Raw genomic sequence first — 17,714 nt, 5'->3', positions numbered from 1 at the left:
TACAATAGTTACATAATGATAATGGGATGACGACCGTGTGTTTTATGAGAGAAGAACTCAGAAAAAAAATTCAGTGTGCACAGATGGGACTTGAACCCACGACGTTCAGTACACTAGTCGGACGCTCTAACCACTGAGCTACTGAGAACTCTAGCTGCATAATATGAAGAATGTAGTCAAGATTATGTCATTATTGACAGCACAGTTTGACACATTGCGTGGTCTTACAGTACTTTAATTGAATTTACTTAATTTATAAATATATTACAGTGCTTCTTACAAAAGTGACCGATGGAAACCCTTTAATTGTCTGTGATTTCTGTAGTCTGAAGCTCTTGCATGTGATTGGTTACAACACAAAGAACATCGCAGACATATTTCAAGTGTTCACGCTTCTGTAATAAATGTAATAAGGGGACTCTGTAAAGTGAGGAAACGGACGGCGGATGCGGACGGCGGATGGCGGACGGCGGACGCCGGACGGCGGACGGCGAAAAAAAAAATTGAATAAATTATAGTAATAAATTTAAAAAATAAAAAAAGGATAATAAATAAACACAATAATTAAAATGAAATAAATAAAATGTTAAAAAACGCATCATTATTAGTCGAGGCATCTTCGGATCACTGCGCTGGAAACTCGTCGAAAAATGCTTGGAAGGCTTGGAAAAGTGCAAAAAAAGGTTTCGTAGTAAATTCATTCTCCAAGCACTTATGTATTTAACTCTTCATCTGTCTTATTCTTGAGCTTGTAATAATATAGGAGTTTATCGCTAAAGACAGTGTTTGGATAATTTTCAGAAGGCTTCGGAAGTTGCACAAATACTATTCACACACTCGTGTGTAATCTCTGTATATTTTTTTATTTGTGACTTTACAGCATCAATAATGATTAAGTTTAGATACTAAATACCGGACTAATTTTTCAAGAAAAGATTTATACACGAAAAACAAGTCTGCCACATGCACCTCGCTATTTTTTATCGTATCAGGCAAACTATGTACTTAGTTAAGACGTCAGTGAATTTTATTCCTTTGTATGAATCAAAATACCCTGGGTGTCAGAGGGTTTTTTGCGCGATTTCCAGTGAACCTGTGTCACGACTATAGTTCACTCCATAATGGAAATTAAAAGCTTTGGAGCTCAATTAAAGTGGCCTAATAACTGCTACAAGACTTTCCAAAGAATCATCTGGTTTTATTTTATTTGCATTGTTACAACTTCCACTATTTCTGTCATCTCAAAACCCTTCCTTGATTCATCGGGTTTGTTTGTGTACTTGAAACAATTAAACTGCACTGTAAATTGTATTTCGGACGCTTTAAAATTTCGGACGGTTTTATTTTTGGGCAATTTTTTTGTACGAAATAAAAATTGTTCGAAATCTTTTGCAAGTAATGTAGAACTTCAGGCTGTTGATCGGTTAGAATAGATCATGTAAACTTAAAATGCCTCAGAGGCAGCATTTGGCTTCATTGTAGATTGGTAAACCAATTGAATGCAATTTGTGTTGTCACTTCCCTGTCACATCTGGTCAGCTGGAAGTTCACTCTATAAACGGGCACAGTGTGCAAAATTTGCTTGCGATATAAAGCCTGCATTTAACAGTACACGAACATGGACAGCAGAAGTAATCTTTTAACCCTTTTGGTTTTTGTGACCTAACGTCTCTTGACCGCAAAAAATAAACAAATCTGGCATATAAACCATTAGCCGACACACCAAATGACTTTTCACTGGCGTCGCTAGCTATCCCGCCAAAACATGTTTACGAAGAAGCAAGACGAAAATGACCAAGAAGTTTTTCGAAGCAAACACAAAATTTGCCTTAATAGAAGCAAAAACTTGTTTTACTTTTTGATTTATTTTCGTAAAACTGTTTTATCAGCGTTTTGATTTATACAAAGGAATAGTATAGAATAGTTTGTTTGTAAAATACGATAATACGATGATACGTGAGGTGCATGTAGCAGAGATACATTGTTTGTTCAAGTTTAAATCTTTCTTTGAGATATTAGTCCGGTGTTAAGTATCTAACCCTAGTCGCTATTGATTCTGTAAAGTCACAAATAAAAAATATACAGAGATTTAATCTCTCTATATTTTTTATTTGTGACTTTACAGTGTGAATAGTATTTGTCTTTAGCGATAAATTCCTATATTATTACAAGCTCAAGAATAAGACAGATGAAGAGTTAAATACATAAGTGCTTGGAGAATGAATTTACTACGAAACCTTTTTTTGCACTTTTCCAAGCTTTCCAAGCATTTTTCGACGAGTTTCCAGCGCAGTGACCGAAGATGCTTCGACTAATAATGATGCGATTTTTAATATTTCATTAATTTTATTTTAATTATTATGTTTTATTTTATTATCATTTTTTTAAAATTCATTACTATAATTTTTTTTCGCCGTCCGCCGTCCGCCATCCGCTATCCGCCGACCGCCGTCCGCCATCCGCCGTCCGCATCCGCTGTCCGTTTCCTCACTTTACAGAGTCCCTGTAATAAGCGCTGTAATTCACACAAGAGCCCAAGACCAATAACGTTCGAACTTCACCGGACTAGGAAACATATTTTTGTGCACTTACCAAAGTGCAAACTACTAAGTAAGTTTTTTAAAAATATCTGTTCTAGTAAGAAAGCAACAAAAGACATAGTCTGCCTGATACAACCAATCACATATGTTCAATCCCCACTTCCACCCCTCTCCTTACTCTTTCACTTTGCCAATCCCTCTTCTCTCTCCCATCGTGCATTCCACTGTTCAAACTTCCCCCTCCCCAGCGCTTTGGTGGTTGTGTCAGCTGAGCCAGAGGTTTGGGGTGAGTAACCGTGACACACAAGTCTGAGGTTTTTAGACGGAGGCAGTTAATTGTTTTTTAAGCCATTCATTAGTGAAGGCTGATGGGGGGTCCACATGTCGCTAGTTGGTTAACCCCATTCAGACCTTCATTAGTGTGCTGTGTTGTTGTTGTTTTCTATAACTACAAATGGAGAATTGCCGATATTTTGACCTGAAAACACTAAACGTAGAAAAATATTGATTTTAGGATGAAGAACTAAATAAAAGCTACACTATATATAATCTCTTATATCTAACGTTCCTGATTATCTAGTCTTTTTGTCCATACCGGTTATTAGGGACCATGTGGATGAAAATACTACTCTAAAACAAATCTCTTTCTGATGATCCCTGTCGCCGACCAGTAGCAGCGGAGTCTGGGAAAGAACTAGCATGAAAGGGTTTAACTCGATTACGATCGCGGCCTTTAAGAAAACAGCTGACCACGATGACTGCTACGAAGACTAAAAAGAAGACCGCGGCTGAAACGACGGCAAATATATACCATGGCGTGCTGCTGGATACAACATCTGCAACTGAAAAAAGAATAACTGCTTTATTAGTCGACAAAGTTGATGTGTTGTCACCTATAATCTCATTTGTGTTTCCTGACATTCTGCACGGTAGTGGATACTAAGGTTGTAAGTTAAAATAAGGGCAGCTAGTAATATGTTACGGGTAACCCAAGCCGGGTTGTTTAATAGTGGTATGATGGATACGTAGGAACAACGAAAGAATATTATTTCTGAGTACAAACTGGTTTGATCACCCGAGTCGTGCTGTCGGCAGTTTTTAAAGTGCTACGAAATGCGGTACGTAAGCTAATCAATCCACTACTCTATCACTAGGGTAACTGGACAAGTTAAATCATATAAATATTTGTGCGTTTTGGCCACGTATATTTGGAATGTGCAGGCAAATTGTTATAAACAACTATTTGATGTAAGATGCATCACCCTGGCATGGACTCTACACCTAATTTAAGAAACGTTGAGCATGTGAAAAGCATAAACCATGAACGATATGACCCAATGGTATTCTGGATAGACAGCCTTGGTAATGTGAGTTACATTCCATATTTATTGACAATCAAGATATTTCCATTCTTTGAGAGCCTTTAGAGCATGATTTTCGATACCTTTTTATTATGATAATCAAGGTTTGTTCTGTTATAGATTATTCTTTATAAATTATTTTTTTCGATTTCCCAGTGAACATTTAGCTTGCATCGTTCATGTTTTATGCTTTTATGGGTCAAAGATTCTTCATCAGGTGTCGAAGGTTCGGATTTATCTAAACGACATTATGTAGTTTTAGTTCGGTAACGTTCATTTGTGTATCAAGACAATTCAATGCTGGAAATAAACTGATGCGGGTATATGCTAGCTTTGTTAACAAAAAGAAGTTAATCATTCAGTGAAGAGAGCTTTTAGCGAGAAATTTCCGAGCTCTTCCAACAGCAGCCAAAAATATGACCTTCCAGTCACCAAAAAAAGTTCAACTACTGAGCTACAAGAGGTTTGTGAGAGCTATTGTAGGCCATATAACTAAGTTATTTCCGGTCGACTCTCGCATAATTCCAGGATAAGTTAGGTCGCTATACAATGTATGTATGAAAAATTGGTAGATGTTTTAAAAAGCTTGGTACGAATGAAATATCTAATATTAACCAGGAAGTGATACAAGCTACTTAAAAAAACATTTTCGAGTATGTGGTGTTGGGTAACAGTGACATTATATATTTAGAGTGGTTTCAATTAACCCGTGAAATAGTTATTACACTTTCAGATACTATTAGACACAAATTCCATTGTTTTCTTTTGTTTCCGTTCGACTATTATGCACAAACTGTAAGATATTGTTTCACGGGTTAAATGAAATCACTCTACCTATCCAACAACATTTACTTTGTGTTATTATTTAAAAGAAAAATACTAACCTTTTGGCTCACAGCTTGGTTTAGAGCCGTTCCACCGTCCTTGGAAACATCTTATGACAGCAGGGCCGTTCAGAAGAAAACCTTTATTACAGTCGAATCTGTAGACTATTCCTCCATCTTTAGAATCATTTCTTTGCATTGAGCCATTTTGCAGTATGTTGTCAATTGGTATACAGCCTGCAAGGATTTTATTTGCACAAAAAAGTTTTCAGTATTAGCTTCAATGTCGTTTCCTTGTTACTGGGATCAAGTCAAAAGTGACGGGAAAGTTCTGTGGCGGATGCGCAATAAAATCTAAAATGCAGCTGCGTGCATCCCTCACACCAGATATATTAAACTTACAGTGCTTTACAAAATGCAATAACTTCCCATACAAACCCTTTCTTTCGCCCCATGTTTAAACCGATACGTGTTCACTTTTTTATGTTCCGCTCTGTCTTTTTTTTTAATTTTTTTTTCTTATATCGAACAGCAATGTGCAAAATTTGTGGAAAACGAACCTTTTTAGAATCGCGACGAGGCCTGTCATATAGTTTCCACACTAAACCTGACGGCCTACTTACCTCCTGTCTCCGTTTCATTGATAACTGCAACGAACGATTTCACCGCCTGCTTAGAAGCCTCCCCGATGCTGACCTTTCCAGTGGTGTAAATATCGAACAGACATTGTTTGTTATCTCCACATACGTCACGAGCCTGCTGGCCCAGGGTCGCGTTATCAAACTCCAAGTTTCCCTGATCCAAAAATATCGGTACGTATCCGACATTGAAATAAGTTGAGTGATCCTTGCCTTGATCGTAAGTGAATAACGAGTCACTTGCACTTGTGGCCCCTGTGAAGAAAATAATGAGTTTTGAAAGATACTGTCTAGATACAAAATATTAAATTTCATTCACTGATGTTTTCCCTAAATTGCATAGAATTTCGTTTCACGGACAACATACAACACTATTTGAACGGTAAGGGTTTGCAAAGATGTGAATTAGAAATCTTTTCACCCAAAGAGAAAGACGTGGTGACCTGATGGTTAGCGCGCTGGATGCCGGTTCGAGACGTCTATTTGAGCTCTGTCCGGGGTCACAGTGTTGTGTTGGGGAAAACTTAAAGAAAGATCCGATGAACTAGCATCCCATCCAGAGGGGAGTATATTTGCACGGATTCCATTGTTTAGCTTACATAGCTGTCCAAACTCGTAGTGAATCCTGCTTTGGCTGGAGTTGGTTTCCAGGAAGGCTCCGTTAGGAAGCAGGAATTCCTTTTCTTGGTCTCCATCCCAGAATCCTAATAAGCCGCTTGTGTTTCCTGTAACATCGATAATATATGGCGAGAAAATCAAACAGAGCAAAAATTTAAGGGAGCGTGATTGCACGCATTTACCCTTGTCCAAATGCAACTGTTAAAGACTTGGATCAAAAGTGAAAAAAAAGTTCTTTGATCCCATGCTGTTAGTCCTCTTTTATTCGGAGCCAATAGAAAGCGATCATGTTCACAGTTTTCAAATTAAAAACAATATCAAGAGAGCATGGTAAGCGATCCAAATTCAATCACCTATTTCCAACTAAATCACATGACGTATTTAACATGAAGTTACTTTGTCTTACTCGAATTTACTCGCATCGGCTCATGTGAAGTAAGGCGTCACAGACCGTGCCTTTTATAGTATGACTATAAAGATGATCAAACTTGATACCCACCCTTAAACATTGGTGGTACCAGTAGCATCATTTGTAAGATGTCCTCGACTTTCTCAATTGTGACTGATATTCCAGAATTAAATATGGTGGAGTATTTAGATGTATTGTTGTATTTTAAAACGATGACACCGTTAAAATCCATCATCAATTCCTCATCAAATTCCATCAGATCTCCATTCACCAACACTTCTATTTCGTTGCGACCACTGATGTGGACCTGAAAGGTAAAAATATCCATTGATAATGTGCACGACTGATAACAGTTGACGCCCGATTTCACAAGATCATGAATATGCTTAAAAAGTTCATAGTTTCGTAAATATTTAAAGATGGCGCTTTCTTTGTCCGAGAGTTCGTGTTCTTGTCTATGAACAACAGATCTGTGCAATAGCCCTTATGCGCGTTTACGTCTAGCCTGCGTAGCTGGCGGGAGTCGAGTGCGAGTGCTTGCTTCGAGCGGGCGAAGCCCGCGTGCGTGAGCGGCGAAGCCACGCAGGCTAGTTTACGTCAGACTGGCAAGTTTCACCACCAAGCCTCGCTTTCGAAGTGCAAACTTGTAAATTTTATCGTGAACGTATACAAAGCAGCAAAGATGAAAAGAATACCCACGTGAAAACTGCATGAAGGTGGCGAAAGGTTGAGAATAATTCGCGCAAACTAGGCTTGGTGGTGAATTTTGAGCTAATGACGTTATCATGCATAAGGCCTATTTACCAGATTGTTTTGTTCAATCAACTACTCCACCTTCCAATTTGATGATTAAAGAGTTCTTTCTGCAAGCAGTTCGCCGCAACACCGTAATAATGGACAGTGATGACAACTTGAATCTCCTTCTGTAAAAAGAAGCTTAACACATCAAGCTTCTTGCGCCATCGCTGCACCCTCGCTGGACAATGGCATTAACGCTAGCAGAGAGCTATGCGTTTTCTCTTGATTACCTTATTTGTTTCTTTATTTTTCTCATGTGCATGTATATGCTAATTACCAACCTTTTAACTTCGCGCTTTCTATGTTTATTTTGTAGTCTGATAATGGCAAAGAGTAATACCGAAATATAATATCATAACTTCCTTTTGTATTTGTTGTCTAATCTCGTTCCCAGATTCTAGTTCCCAGATCTCATTTAGACGGAGCGTCCAAATGAGATCTGGAAACGAAATTATTTGTTGTCTATAAACCTAGACCAGAACCAGCTTCTGCGTAGACACAATGCGCTTACTCGGATTGTCCTTTATCTCGATTTATCCTATTTTTACACTGTATTTACTGAAATTATCAGAGGGAAATGGGTTTTTCTTAGTATTTCCTTTCCACAATTCAACACCACGAGCTCCAGCTAAAATAAATCGTTTTTTTCTGATTGGTAAATTTTATTGCAAAACCAGTTACCTGTACAACATCTGAGCCATTTTCCTTCATTGCAAACGCTTTATAAATTGTAGCACGAGTGTTTCTGCCATCATCATTGATCAAGGGCTGCATTCTTCCCTGTAGTTTGAAGTCAGGGCCAGCTATATTGAGGATTTGGTACTCGCCATAACCATTAAAGGTGTATTCCACTCCATCAAGTGTGATCATGTGAGGATCCCCAAAACCAGTGGCTATAAAACACAAATAAAATTGCAGTAAAATAATGATTTCAGTGTTTCAAATTGTGTATTGACCTTTATGGTAAACTATTGGAAAAGTTTGCAGAAACCTTTATCTATCTAATTATCTAAAGTCTGACAATGCTGAAAGTTTCGTTTTCAGTGTACGTAACATTTTGACCTTTGAACCCTGGTATAAAGGCCTAGCTCCACGAGTCTCCTGAGATTAAGAGGTACAGTACAGCGTCGTAACGGTTTGCGAAAGGTCATTCTTCCTCGCTCGTGTTGGAAGGGATTCAGTAATTTCCGTACTGTTTCTACCCAATTTAACATGCATCATCTTTTATTCCAAAAGGTATTTCTTTAACTCTTAATTACTCGACTTAACATTTTTTTTTATGTTTTACCTGGCCTTGGAGGTTCGTAAGTAGAACCGTCATCTGAAGGTCTTTTTTCAAAGTACTTTGCACAGTTGTCAGAGAGCAGACAGCAATCCAAATAAGGCACAAGGTCGTGAAAGAAATGAGAGAATACTGGTACTCCTGCCTCAATATGGAATCGATCCAGGGATCCTCCGTTTACATTATTCTGACTGCTGACCATCAAGTTTCCCTGCTCGTTGTAGCAGCACTGCTGTCCTGCACCTTCGTTACTACCAATTAAAAATATATTAAATAGTTTGAAAGTCTTTCATGATTAACTTTCACAGCTTTTTGGTCCTACTTTAAAACAGAACAGTCCGCCCTAAAAGTAAACTCGGAACATGACTGCTAACATGTAGTTATGTGTACAAATGATCTTTATAAAACCGGCATCCACTGAACTTTGAACCCAGATATTAATCCTGTTGATGAGACCGTGGTACATTTTTTGTTCCACAAGCGCACAAATCTTTCAAGTGGTGTCATTCGAGGCAATGACTCAATGATTCTGTTAAAGCTTCTATATTAGCAATATCAAACTAGCTGCAACATTATCCGAATTGGTTTGCAAACAACAAAGTTCTGAGAGCCACCTTAAAGAATTGAACTTAAAGGTAATTTCCACATTAATTATGTATCCATCGACCATTCCTTCTCTTCTCTCAGTCACTTTTCTTTTGGATTCACTCGCTGGATATATTTAACTTTTCAATAAGTCTAGATCATTTTTTTACCTTGGATTGTTTGTCCTGAAGCAGTGCGTGGCTCCATAATGGTAACGCTCACAGTGTTCCTCGGCACCAGGATTGCAATATTCATCCAACGTGAATCGTCCACGGTCTGCCATTGCTTGAAGGAACGTTTGCGGACAAGGAAGGAGGGAAGCGTCATCTGCGACGACAGTAAAGAAAAAACGATAACTCTTAGCAGAGTCTATTAACTCTGCTCTTAGTCATCAACTTAAATAATTCATCAGCGTTAGACAAAATTTTGCATACCGTTACCACTAGATTTTCTTAGACCGTGTATCACCCTCCAAGCTTCTTAAAAGTTTCAAAAGTTTCCGTTTACGTTTAAGCCAAAAATACAGCAAAATATTTCCGTCTTCGCTTTCATGCAGCAAACAGGTACATAATCACGGCTTGATAGCTCAGCTGTGTGTTTACCTGTATATATTTTTGGATTGGGTTGTTTTCTAAACCAGTCCATACATCTCTCCTGACCCAACCTATAACTGATCCACGAAAACAGTTCGCTCCAGATCCACTCGGCCGCGGAATTACCGAGACTGACACCAGTCTTTTTTACTTGCACCAGTGTAATAAAACGGCCGTCCCCAACAGTAGCCCTAGAGAATTGCAAAAGCAAAACAATGAAGAAATATCCAAAAGCATCAAACAATTCAAAAATAGAGCAGGTCCCCGCCCGTCTCTCCTACCCTAGGAGAGCAGGGATGGGGCAGTGGTGAGAGCGCTCGCCTCCCATCAATGTGGCCGGGTTCGATTCCTAGACCTGACGTCATATGTGGGTTGAGTTTGTTGTTGGTTCTCGTCCTTGCTCCGAAAGTTTTCTCCGGGTTCTCCGCTTTTCCTCCCTCCACAAAAACCAACACTTTCAAATTCCAATTAGATCGGGAATACACGGCCCCACAAGCTTATAGCTTTAATCCTCACGGTGTCTAAATAAAGTTTTATTTTTATTTTTTTTTTACTCCACTTAAAAAATATAATACCCCCCAACCCCAACCTCAAACTAAAATTAAATTGTCCGTCTCTAAAGGTAACAAATATAACCTCTTACCCTTGTCCTTTTCCTTTTGGTACAATGAACTGACACTCTCCAGTGTTAGCCTGCTCTGCCAATAAAGTAAACATGCTGTCAAATACCACGTGACTGTTCTTCATAGAAAAACGCGCAAGTTCAACAGCAACTGTCTGATTCTCGCTTCCGAGGTGGCCTGGATCCCATGTGACTTGCAGTTGACTGTCTTCAAACCACATGTTCGCTTTCAGCCTATTAACTCGAGGTCTATATCGGTTAATGTTTACTGCAAGAGACAGAGTCGACATAATCAAAAAAATGAACGCGACAATTTTAGTTCACCTTTTGTACTTAGGGTTCAATCCTCGCGTCGGCGAAGCCTGAAATCTCATTGATATCCATTCCACCCGCTCCCGACCCTTAATAGAATGCTAGCCTATCGAAGGTAACCCCTAGAATTTACTTATAATTCTCCGAAGTGAAAAGATCCTACGAGAATCAAGTGCCTTTACCCAGGAACAAAACACAAACTCCTTAACCTGGGCCTAAACGTAGACCTCCCTACTGCACTATTTGCATTTGATGACTAACTAGGATCGTGGTCTACAACAGAGTGACAGGAATGATATGTTCTTTTGTTGTTTGGTTGTTTGCACCAACTGTCAGAATTCTATCCCAAGATCAGCGTGGATAAGCGCCAAATCGCAGGTTTGGTCGCACTTATGTTCTTAATTACTCTACAACTTGCCGTAATCTTACCAATTGTAACAACCCCTTGAAAATCGAAACTCTTTCCTCCATTGACTGACATTTTGATTGACAACCTGCCAGTAACGAAAAGCATTGGCACGGTACAAGATGCCCGGATGTTGCTGATATAACTTCCGTTGCTCACTTTCCCGCCAGAAAATTCACAAATGATAAGATCCGATGGAGTGTAACAAGGTCCAGCTATGAAAATGTTATCACCACCAAGCATAATTCCTGAACGCGGTGATACCACGAGTGAACCTGTAAAAAGAAATTAAAAAGGTAGACACCTCGTCTTGAAAGAATGTAAGGATTGTTGCAAAACAACTCGACATTCCTCAAGGTTGATTTCAAAATATAGTTAATATTATCAAGAAGTGCTCGACCATAGCCAAACATGATTCGACTTTTATGACATGAGTTTTCTTGGTTTGGAAATAGTGCTACTCGACAGCCTACGAGCCTGGTGTGAGCTGAAAACGCCGTGAAGGTCTTGGGGGACAAAATAGCTAGCAGCAAGGGTGGACGTCAAGGCACAAACACGCGGTGGAACATTTCGCGTAATTTTCGTGCAAAATAAATTGTAGCTTGTATCCAGCATTGATGTACAATATAACGTATAAATTACGCACATTATTGCACCCTATGAGCGGGACTCTGGTTTTAAACTGTGATAAAAGATGTAATAAGTCACTTTTTAGTGTCAAGGTCTTTAGCACTGCTGTGTTTATTGATGGCATTAATTAAACAACATAGAAATTGTAATTAAAAAAAACATGTAATAATTCCAACTAGTGGGAGGCTGACTGGTTGTTCTTATACAAAGCGGAGTTGGAGGAGTTGAAAGCGGGACAACCGCACACAAATCCATGCAGAGACAGGAAGAATGATTTGAACCTGGGACCTCTGTATTACAATATAAATTTCAGCGCCCTAACCACTATTCGACACTATGCCACGCCACCTTCCTTTCTGCCTACTGAAAAACAGCTCTCACCTTTCGTGTTGCAGCCACCAGCCTCGATCTTCGCGCTGTCAATACGAAACATCCACCGACCAGGCTTCCCCACATTAGACTTGCTAGGAAGGTTGAGAACTTGATGGGTACGAGACCCCGGGATACTAAAAAATCGTCTACCGTCACCTGCATTGAAGCCTGCCTGTCATTGAAATAGATTCATCCATTCATCAATTAATGCCTATTATTAACTGTTTTGGTTTTGTTGGTGTAATTAATTGTTTGTTTGTTTGTTTGATTTTTGTTTGTTTGTTGGTTGGTTGGTTGGTTGGTTGGTTGGTTGGTTGGTTGGTTGGTTGGTTGGTTGGTTGGTTGGTTGGTTGGTTGGTTGGTTGGTTGGTTGGTTGGTTGGTTGGTTGGTTGGCTGGTTGCTTCGTTGGTTGGTTGGTTCTGGCTGGTTGGTTGGTTGGCTGGCTGGCTGGTTGGTTGGTTGCTTCGTTGGTTAGTTGGTTGGTTGGTTCTGGCTGGTTGGCTGCCTGGTTGGTTGGCTGGCTGGCTGGTTGGTTGGTTGGCTGGCTGGTTGGATGGTTAGTTGGTTGGTTGATTGGTTCTGGCTGGTGGCTGCCTGGTTGGTTGGTTGGTTGGTTGGTTGGTTGGTTGGTTGGTCGGTCGGGTGGCTGGTTGGATGGTTAGTTGGTCGGTTGATTGGTTGGTCGGTCGGTCGGGTGGTTGGATGGTTATGTGGTTGGTTGGATGAATGGTTGGTTGTTTGGTTGGTTGGTTGGTTGATGGATGAGTGGATGTTAAGCGCTAAACTGCTATTAATCCGAAAAATTACGATAGTTTTGATGCTTCCTAGTAATTCATTAAGAGTGATAATGAAACCGAGATAACGTTATACCAGTGTTGTGGAACATTTGTCTCTCGTGCGCTTTACAGTACAACCTCCAGATGTTAATTCTATTGTTTTCACTCATGTAGAAAGATATTATAAGGTGAAAAAAATTGCATATACCTGTGCTGGAATACCTCCAAGTCCTGTGTTGTTCCCTGAGCTGGCAGTACCAGTTGTCCACGTGATTTTGTTATAATTGAAGATTACAAAAGAATGTCTTCCATTTGTAATGAGAACAGCTTGGAAATTGTTCCTCTTAAAATAGAAGGAAAAAGAACAATTAGTTTAACGGGCCCGGATACTTGGATTCAGTGAGTACAATTTGCGATTTTGATATTTTTCGACGATTACAATTTTAGTAAATAATTATAATGATTTGGAGCAAAATTAATCTCAACATTTTTTTACGATTCTCATTTTATTCGGTTCGGTTGCCAAAGCCCTTACCTTATTTGTATAATTCCCGCTTGCGCCATAGAAAGCAACTTCGTACCACGTGGCAATCAATAACCACGTGGCTTTGAATTTTCGTTGATCCACAAAAGCAGCTGTGACGTCATCAGTGGCTTGTTGAAGGAGGTTAGGATCTGTGGTCTCTCTGTAGAACACATCTCCTCCATTTCCCGTATCAACATCAGCCCAAAATGGCGCCACCAGTCGACGATTATCGCCAAGAGGGAAAGCATCTGGTGTGTATTGTGAAACTTGCACCAGGAAAGAAATTACACCATTGGTGTTGACCTGAAGGAATTAATTCAGCCCAAAAACAACAACAAACTGTTGGACACAAGGCAGTGTTGACCTTGTAAATGTAGATGTAGATGTAGATGTAGATGTAGATGTAGATGTAGATGTAGATGTAGATGTAGATGTAGATGTAGATGTAGATGTAGATGGAATTGTAAATGTAAATGTAGCTGTAGATGTAGATGTAGATGTAGATGTAGATGTAGATGTAGATGTAGATGGAAGTGTAAATGTAAATGTAGCTGTAGAAGTTAATGTAGATGTAGATGGAATTGTAAATGTTAATGTAGCTGTAGATGTAGATGTAGATGGAATTGTAAATGTAAATGTAGCTGTAGATGTAGATGTAGATGTAGATGCAGTTGTAGATGTAGATGTAGATGGAATTGTAAATGTAAATGTAGCTGTAGATGTAGATGCAGTTGTAGATGTAGATGTAGATGGAAGTGTAAATGTAAATGTAGCTGTAGATGTAGATGTAAATGTAAATGTAGCTGTAGAAGTTAATGTAGATGTAGATGGAATTGTAAATGTTAATGTAGCTGTAGATGTAGATGTAGATGTAGATGTAGATGTAGATGTAGATGTAGATGGAAGTGTAAATGTAAATGTAGCTGTAGAAGTTAATGTAGATGTAGATGGAAGTGTAAATGTAAATGTAGCTGTAGAAGTTAATGTAGATGTAGATGGAATTGTAAATGTTAATGTAGCTGTAGATGTAGATGTAAATGTAGATGGAATTGTAAATGTAAATGTAGATGTAGATGTGGATATAAATGTAGATGTAAATGTAGATGTAGATGTAGATGTGGATATAAATGCAGATGTAGATGTAAATGTAAATTTAAATGTAAATGTAGCTGTAGATGTAGATGTAAATGTAGATGTAGATGTGGATATAAATGTAGATGTAAATGTAAATGTAAATGAAGTTGTAGATGTTATTCAATGCATAGGAAGACATAGTCGACGCGTGAATATTGTTTAAAGGAAAACAAACTGCCATTATTGGATACTTTGTACAGAAGTAATGTCGGATATAAGAATAGTATGTCTCCTGTTCTTCCTCACCCTTTCTCACGTAACAATGAAAATATGATAGGCTCCTGACAATTCTATCGATTGATTATATAAACAGAGAAAAATAAAAATACGACACTCAAAAGAAACCCTGGCACATACTTGTCATCTCTATTTGTAGATGACACGTAATAAACTGACCCATGTTGGTCACCCGAAAGAAAAAGCTAAGGCACGCTATTTATTATGTCAGGAATGGTGGTGGACAAAACACTGACCCCCAGTCCATGGACTACCCCCATGGACTACCCAAATGGACTACTTAAAATGGACTACCCCTAAAAAATGGACTACCCTTAAAGTACTATTCCGAGTGTGTACCACTTACTGAGCTGTTGTTATACACACATAATTTGCACTTACGTCTTACCTTGTTTATTTTCAAGCCGTACGTATCCCTCTAGCCGCCATTTTGAATATATTATACTAAATGAACATCCGCTGATCACGAAAGTGTAGACTCAAATCAAGCAATCAATCTTTGGACTCATAGAGACAGACAAAACAGGCACTGCACTGCACTGCAGAAGATCCAAACTTTTTTAATAGTATCAGATAGTTGCTTGAGACGAATCTTAAACATTTGGTGGCCAGAGAAAATTTTTGAATGAATAACTTTGGCAGTGCAGGGAGGAGAACAGAACCGGTAGGCAGACAGATCCTGAGGAAAAAATAGTGCTGAGTCTGGGCCCCAGGGGGGTACTCCGGGATCCAAGTGACGGGGATGTGCGAAGGATTTTTTTGGGTCGAAATTTTCGATTCCGGGATTTTTTTGGGTAGGAGAATTTGGCAGGTATTTTTTTGGGTGACTTGATTTAAATAGGGGATTTTTTTGGGGTATTAAAATCAAACTAAAGTGCCTTGGCGCGGCCTTGGCAATTTAGGGGTAATTTGACTAGGGATTTTTTTGGGCGTTTTTTTTTTGGTCCAGGGATTTTTTTGGGTAATGTCGGGAGACTTAGGGATTTTTTTGGGTCCTGAGTTTTTCCTCCATTCGATCATCCCCGTCACTTTGATCCCGGAGTACCCCCCCTGGGGTCTGGGCATGAGTCTTCGCTTTTTGAGGTCAGCAGATGTATAGTGTAATTCATTCAAAATGGCGGCTAGAGTTGTCGAAAGTAACCGAAGTAAGTGCAAATTATGTGCGTATAACAACAGCTCAGTAAGTAGTACACACTCGGAATAGTACTTTAAGGGGTAGTCCATTTTTAAGGGGTAGTCCATTTTAGGTAGTCCATTTGGGTAGTCCATGGGGGTAGTCCATGGACTGGGGGTCAGTGTTTTGTCCACCACCGTCAGGAATGAGGTTCTGTTTGCGTGATATTTTGGCAGAAATAACCAAACAAGATAAAGTAACAATTTTCGATATTCTTAATGAAGATTATTTCGATTTAAATAGGGGTTGAGATATTCATTTCAGTTTAAAAGGTGTTTTGATCTTTATAAATGACCTTATTCGTTGTAGCACAATCTACGGAAACGCATGGCATTCATCAAGATTTTTCTTCCGCAGTACCGCTTCCCGTGACCAAATATAAAGCTATGATAGCTCTTTAATAGCTGTAGCTTTATAGTCTATTTCGCATAGGTTTCTAGATTTCACTGAGGAGTCCTGACTAGTCTCTACAAGTATTAGCGGGTTTTTTATGTGTTCAGTGTATGTACGCTTCGCGCGACCCGCAAAATAAACCGCCTGTTCTGCAGACTTGCAGTTTGCACGTAGAACCGACAGAACCGAAGGTCCCTAAAGCAATAAAAACGCTTTATAAGGCTGTTTTCTTTGTATCGATGCGAATTACTACTTATTCAAGGTAAAGCTTAAATTTTATACTTACAAACAGAGAATCGTGATTTCGGTCAAAGAAAGGAAATGGAATCGATATCGGTATTGTCCCAGAACTCTCGTCATCATTTGGTGGAAGAAGCAAGTCGCCTTCGCTTTGTCCAAAAGAATAAAAGTTTGGAATTATAATGGTATCTGAAGTTAGAATTTCATCGCAGACGAGAAGCAGAAGCGGCATCAGTACTACGTTAATCTTCATGTTTAGAATCAAGGGACGACTGCGTCTGTGATCAACTGCATGAAACATTAGTCAGCATGGTCAGGGGTCAACTGAATCTTAGCGTTCGACTTGACAGCTACCTAATCAGATATAAAGAGCATTTATTTAATTCCTTTGTGAGTTTAAAGAGTCTTTCTCGTCAGGCATGAGTCAATAACGCCAATGTGAGGGAGAAATAGGATGGAGGGATTTTTCCGCTGAAACAAAAAAAATGACATATGGGATGGGGAAAACAAACGACAATTTGACGATATATCCTTCAGATCTATTACCTCTAAATACTATCTTCCACACTGAACAGCCTTGCTGCTACATTCAGTGTCTTTTTACCCCTAGCCTCCATTCCTCTGTCGTCCATAAGAAACTTTAACTGAAGAATAGCTTTTATTTCTGGGTTAAATGGAGTTCTTAGGTGTCAGTGGATCATTTACTTACGGTAAAGTTTGTATTGAAATCCAAAATGTCACGGTCTTCAAACCGTTGTTTTATAGAACGGGTGTGTCGGCTAAAGGTGCCCATCAGTACATCATTTTGATCAAATTGATTAAAGTACTACTACAGTTACACGATCCCGCAAGACCGTGTTCACACTTAGTGCCTGAGCACTGGTACCTGAGCACCGGCAAAAAATTAGCGTCGTGTTCAGACACAAAAAAAAAAGTTCCCAAGTACCTTAAGTGCCCGAGTGTACTAAGACATGGGCACCGTGTCGAAATTATGGCGTGGGTACTTGAAAAAATAGTATGATGTTAACATGAGTGCCCAGCGAGAATATATCGTGCTCGGGCACCGTGCCTAGGCACTAAGTGTGAACACAGCCAAAGACATCACACTTTTTGGCCGTTCAAGAACGCGTGGGAGGTGATCTTACATACACAATCATGCAAATCTTGCTTCCCGGTAGTAGAATTTACTAACGCCACAAACAACGCGTGTATGCACAAACGTTACAGTGCGGAAAGAAAATGT

The 17,714-nt window shown here is 39.3% G+C and overlaps 1 protein-coding gene across 2 annotated transcripts; it reads right to left on the bottom strand.

The window, feature by feature from the left end:
• Nucleotides 1–2,725: 2,725 nt before the first annotated feature.
• LOC144644621 (sushi domain-containing protein 2-like) lies at nucleotides 2,726–16,748 on the bottom strand. Of its 2 annotated transcripts, none has more exons than XM_078504151.1 (15): nucleotides 16,518–16,748; nucleotides 13,303–13,596; nucleotides 12,976–13,110; nucleotides 12,000–12,162; nucleotides 11,012–11,263; nucleotides 10,292–10,538; nucleotides 9,658–9,839; nucleotides 9,226–9,382; nucleotides 8,477–8,721; nucleotides 7,870–8,081; nucleotides 6,481–6,697; nucleotides 5,963–6,088; nucleotides 5,349–5,618; nucleotides 4,787–4,962; nucleotides 2,726–3,374 (listed from the first exon to the last, which is right to left on the bottom strand). In XM_078504151.1, exons 1-15 carry the CDS (start codon nucleotides 16,722–16,724, stop codon nucleotides 3,171–3,173), a joined length of 3,087 nt encoding a protein of 1,028 aa, XP_078360277.1. In that variant the 5' UTR covers nucleotides 16,725–16,748; the 3' UTR covers nucleotides 2,726–3,170. The 2 variants fall into 2 exon arrangements, with proteins under 2 accessions (XP_078360277.1, XP_078360276.1); XM_078504150.1 differs by having other exon boundaries at nucleotides 2,727–3,382; nucleotides 4,786–4,962.
• Between the last annotated feature and the right edge of the window lie 966 nt (nucleotides 16,749–17,714).

This window comes from Oculina patagonica, chromosome 2 (assembly GCF_052425735.1).
Source record: "Oculina patagonica isolate OP01 chromosome 2, crgOcupat, whole genome shotgun sequence".
NCBI classification, from domain to species: Eukaryota; Metazoa; Cnidaria; class Anthozoa; order Scleractinia; family Oculinidae; genus Oculina; species Oculina patagonica.
Note: the sequence above shows the minus strand (reverse complement) of the source record. Positions and strands in the feature narration are given on the sequence as shown.

What these genes read in the sequence shown, in the direction of transcription:
- LOC144644621 (XM_078504150.1), bottom strand. Translation starts at nt 16,724, where the DNA reads ATGAAGATTAACGTAGTACTGATGCCGCTTCTGCTTCTCGTCTGCGAT. An exon ending in GCGGGAATTATACAAATAAG is followed by an intron (nt 13,111 to 13,302) that starts GTAAGGGCTTTG and finishes TTCTATTTTAAG; the next exon opens with AGGAACAATTTCCAAGCTGT. An exon ending in TTACGAACCTCCAAGGCCAG is followed by an intron (nt 8,082 to 8,476) that starts GTAAAACATAAA and finishes TGTGTTTTATAG; the next exon opens with CCACTGGTTTTGGGGATCCT.